The 3,272-nt window shown below is 56.4% G+C and overlaps 1 protein-coding gene across 1 annotated transcript in view; it reads right to left on the bottom strand.

Annotated features, from left to right (window-relative positions):
• Positions 1-1,470: 1,470 nt before the first annotated feature.
• LOC130587166 (keratin, type II cytoskeletal 4-like) overlaps positions 1,471-3,272 on the bottom strand; it is a 6,574-nt gene continuing 4,772 nt past the window's right edge. The window contains exons 7-9 of the mRNA XM_057388130.1: positions 2,716-2,936; positions 2,516-2,550; positions 1,471-2,414 (exon numbers count right to left, since the gene is read on the bottom strand). Coding sequence (XP_057244113.1) covers positions 2,152-2,414; positions 2,516-2,550; positions 2,716-2,936 — 519 coding nt within the window. The 3' untranslated portion in view covers positions 1,471-2,151. The remainder of the gene's footprint in view (positions 2,415-2,515; positions 2,551-2,715; positions 2,937-3,272) is intronic.

Raw genomic sequence — 3,272 nt, 5'->3', positions numbered from 1 at the left:
ACAAAAGGCAGGAATTTTGGCACCTCTGTGTCCGGCTCGGGAGGATTTTCCCCTCGCTGCTGGTGCTATCCCAGGAAGGAAAGGGGAGGGATTTGGGTGTGTGTTTGTTGTAGCGATGGCCTTTGTGCTCCTGGAGAAACCCTTTGTCTCTCCTTGGGAGTCACCGCTGGAAACGGGTTTGGATTGGGGTGACTCGGAGTGATTGGGGTGACTCGAAGTGATTGGGGTGACTCCGAGGGATTGGGGTGACTCCGAGGGATTGGGGTGACTCCGAGGGATTGGGGTGACTCCAAGGGAAGTCGCTGCCTTTTCATTCAACACCACTTCAGGTCACTTTTACAACTCCCCGAATGTTCAAGCATCGCCCAAACCGTGTCCCCACCCAAGCAGTGACAAGCCYGTGCTGGCAGCGTTGTGACATTCCATTGTGACACCCTGCCTGTCGCTGCTGGTTCTGGATGTCTCCAGCCTTTACCAGCTGGGAACTGGGAGCATGGGAGAAATGGGATGAGTCACCCCAAACACAGACTGCGTGCGGTTGGCCAGGAATGTGATTCGAAGTCTCCTGAGCAAGAGGTCAAACCACAGCAGCAGTTTGGGGACCGAAATTTATCCAAATATTCGGTGTTTGGAGAGAGAAGGTGGGGTTTGGTGGAGTAGGGGGAAAGGTCTTTCTCTTCCCACGGCCTCAGTTAACTTTTGGAGATGCTTAAGAGCAATCCATGGGTCCCTGGTGAGTCCAGACAGCAGGAAAAGCTGCAGGGCTGGCTCCAAAATCATGGATAACGAGGAATTAACTCCGAAGTTTTTGGAGGGGTGATGACCACCCTTCCCTCTCCCACACCAACCATGGTAGGATGCTCCTAAAGCACTCGGAGCTGTGCAAAGGGTGTCCTGGGAGCTCCTGCGGTGGCACCGCAGTCCTGGGGTGACAGAGTGGGCAGTGGTGTGGTCAGTGGCCGCAGAGAGGTGGGATAGCTGGGGAACATCCCACATTGGCTGACTCCAGCACGGAAAGGGCTTAGGAAGAGGAGGAGGAAGGGAAAAATCCACAGAGTGTGGAAGTCTGCTCGGATCTGGTGGGAACGGTGTGGGGACAGCAGTCTCTGCCACCTCCTGAGACCCCAAAAGGCAGAGAGAAGGATCCTGGGGCTGCCTCTGTCTCTCTGCCAGGAATGGAATCATTCCCAGGGCTGTCACCAAAAACAAACCCAACTGTGTCACTGTCACCCCGCACCTGACATCCCAACAACCTCCCCAGGGACACCCCCAAAGTCACAAACCCYCCACATTTTGGAGACAGAGAACGGTGAGAGGAGCCCTGGCTGCACTTTCACCCGAGTTCCTTTAAATTCAGTCTTCAAAGAGCAGGAGAAAGTCAGGAAACGCTTTCAGATCTCGTCAGGAGACGAGTCTTGTCACAACACGAAACTCTTTGGTCGGGAAGAAAACCACACCAGGTTTCTGCCTCTCGTGTTTATTGGGGGRTGGCACATGCCAAGGAGAAAGGCTTGAGCAAACACACACGATCCCATGGTCCCAAGGAAAAGGTGAACCCTGAGTAAAAACAAACATTTTACAACAGCACGAGTGAAACTTGGGGGGGAAAAGCAAATTAAAAGTCAGTGGGGTGAGAAACATCTTCATCTGGGCTGAGGCACCAGGAGGAAATTCCTGTTTTGGAGCTGGAGCTGCGGCTGATGAGAGGCGCTGATTAAAATCGCACCAGGGCTGGATCCAGCACAGGAGCTTGAGAGAAGCCGAGGATTCCTGCCCCACTCAGATCCATCCCTGCTCCTGCCCGTGCTGGGCGCCTCTCCCTCCGAGAGTGCTGTTCCACAGGCTCATCCCAGCCAGGTTTGGGGCTCCCCATCAGCGGGCAGGTCCCACTCCCAAAGGAGATCTGAGCTGGAGGGGGGCACGAGGGGTCGAGCTGTTCTCAGCTGCCGCTGGGAATTTCAGTCCTCAGCAGATGGATTTGGCCRTGTTTGTCCCCCGCACGCAGTTTGRGTGGTGGTTTAAGGTGCTGTCAGTGTCCATCATTTGGGGGAGGTTTCAGGTTCCATCAGTGCCCGTTGCTCATTTTGGGGGGGTCATCGTGCCATTCGCTCCCTTTCTCCTCTGGGTGCCAAGGGGGGGTCGATCCCTCTCCTACGGCCTCCGGCCAGYGGAGATGGAGCTGCTGTTCTTCAGGATGGTGCCAGATCCCCCCACCACCACCGAGTTAGCTCCCCCGCCCAGGGAGCCGAATCCACCCCCGGCACCAAATCCGCCCCCTCCCAGGCTGAAGCATAAACCAGCTCCGCCCGCGCTGCAGCTGCCTTTTCCGCTTCCAAAGCCAATTCCTCCTCCTCCTCCAAGGCACAATCCGCTGCCGTATCCACCTCCCACAGAGCTGCTGCCGCCCACCACGGCTGCAGAGAGGAACAGAAGGCGCCAGGTTAGCTCTGATGCCACCGTGAATTTTGGGAGCACCGATCCCAGCCCGCCGCGCTCCCGTGGGRATGGTACTTACAGATGCTGACGGAGCTCGGGCACTCTCCAGACATCCTGCAAGGGAAAGAGATGGAGCATCCATGAAGCCAGGATTGGTCCACTGGCACAGCCATGATTTGCAGCTCACAGCAACCCCATTAATGTTTTATGAAGATGATGGGACACATTTTTCCCATTGATTGATCAGGATGCATTGGATTCGTGCTGYATCCCACCCACCTGCACTCCTCGCCCTCCAGCAGCTTCCTGTAGGTCGCAATCTCRATGTCCAGGGCCAGCTTGACGTTCATGAGCTCCTGGTAGTCCCGGAGCTGCCGGGCCATGTCGGCCTTGGCTTTCTGCAGGGCTGTCTCCAGCTCGGTCAGTTTGTCCCGGGCGTCTTTGAGGGCCACCTCCCCACGCTGCTCCGCGTCGGCGATCGACGTCTGAATGGTCTCACACTGGAGGGAGACGTGGGTGGGATGAGCGGGGTGGGAGGACAAAATCCCAGGTCAAAGAATGGTTTGGGTTGGACGGGACCTTAAAGATGATCTGCAGCTTGAGCAGGGACACCTCCCACTATCCCAGGGTGCTCCAAGCCATGTCCAACCTTTCCTTGGACACTTCCATGGATGGAGCGTCCATAATTTCTCTGGGCAGCCAGAGCCACTCAGGCTTAGCCTCTCCCAGGTCCCTCCCACCCCCAGAAATTCCCATTGCACTTCTTTCCTCCCAGGAAAGGACACGACCCAGAGTTCCTCTGTAGGGAGTGTTAACAGCCTGCATGGGAGAAAAAC

The sequence above is a fragment of the Malurus melanocephalus genome, unplaced genomic scaffold (genome assembly GCF_030028575.1).
Source record: "Malurus melanocephalus ecotype Western Australia unplaced genomic scaffold, MMel_1.1 scaffold_1592, whole genome shotgun sequence".
In the NCBI taxonomy this organism is placed as follows: Eukaryota; Metazoa; Chordata; class Aves; order Passeriformes; family Maluridae; genus Malurus; species Malurus melanocephalus.
The sequence above is the reverse complement of the archived record's forward strand: the minus strand, read 5'-3'. Positions and strand labels throughout refer to the sequence as shown.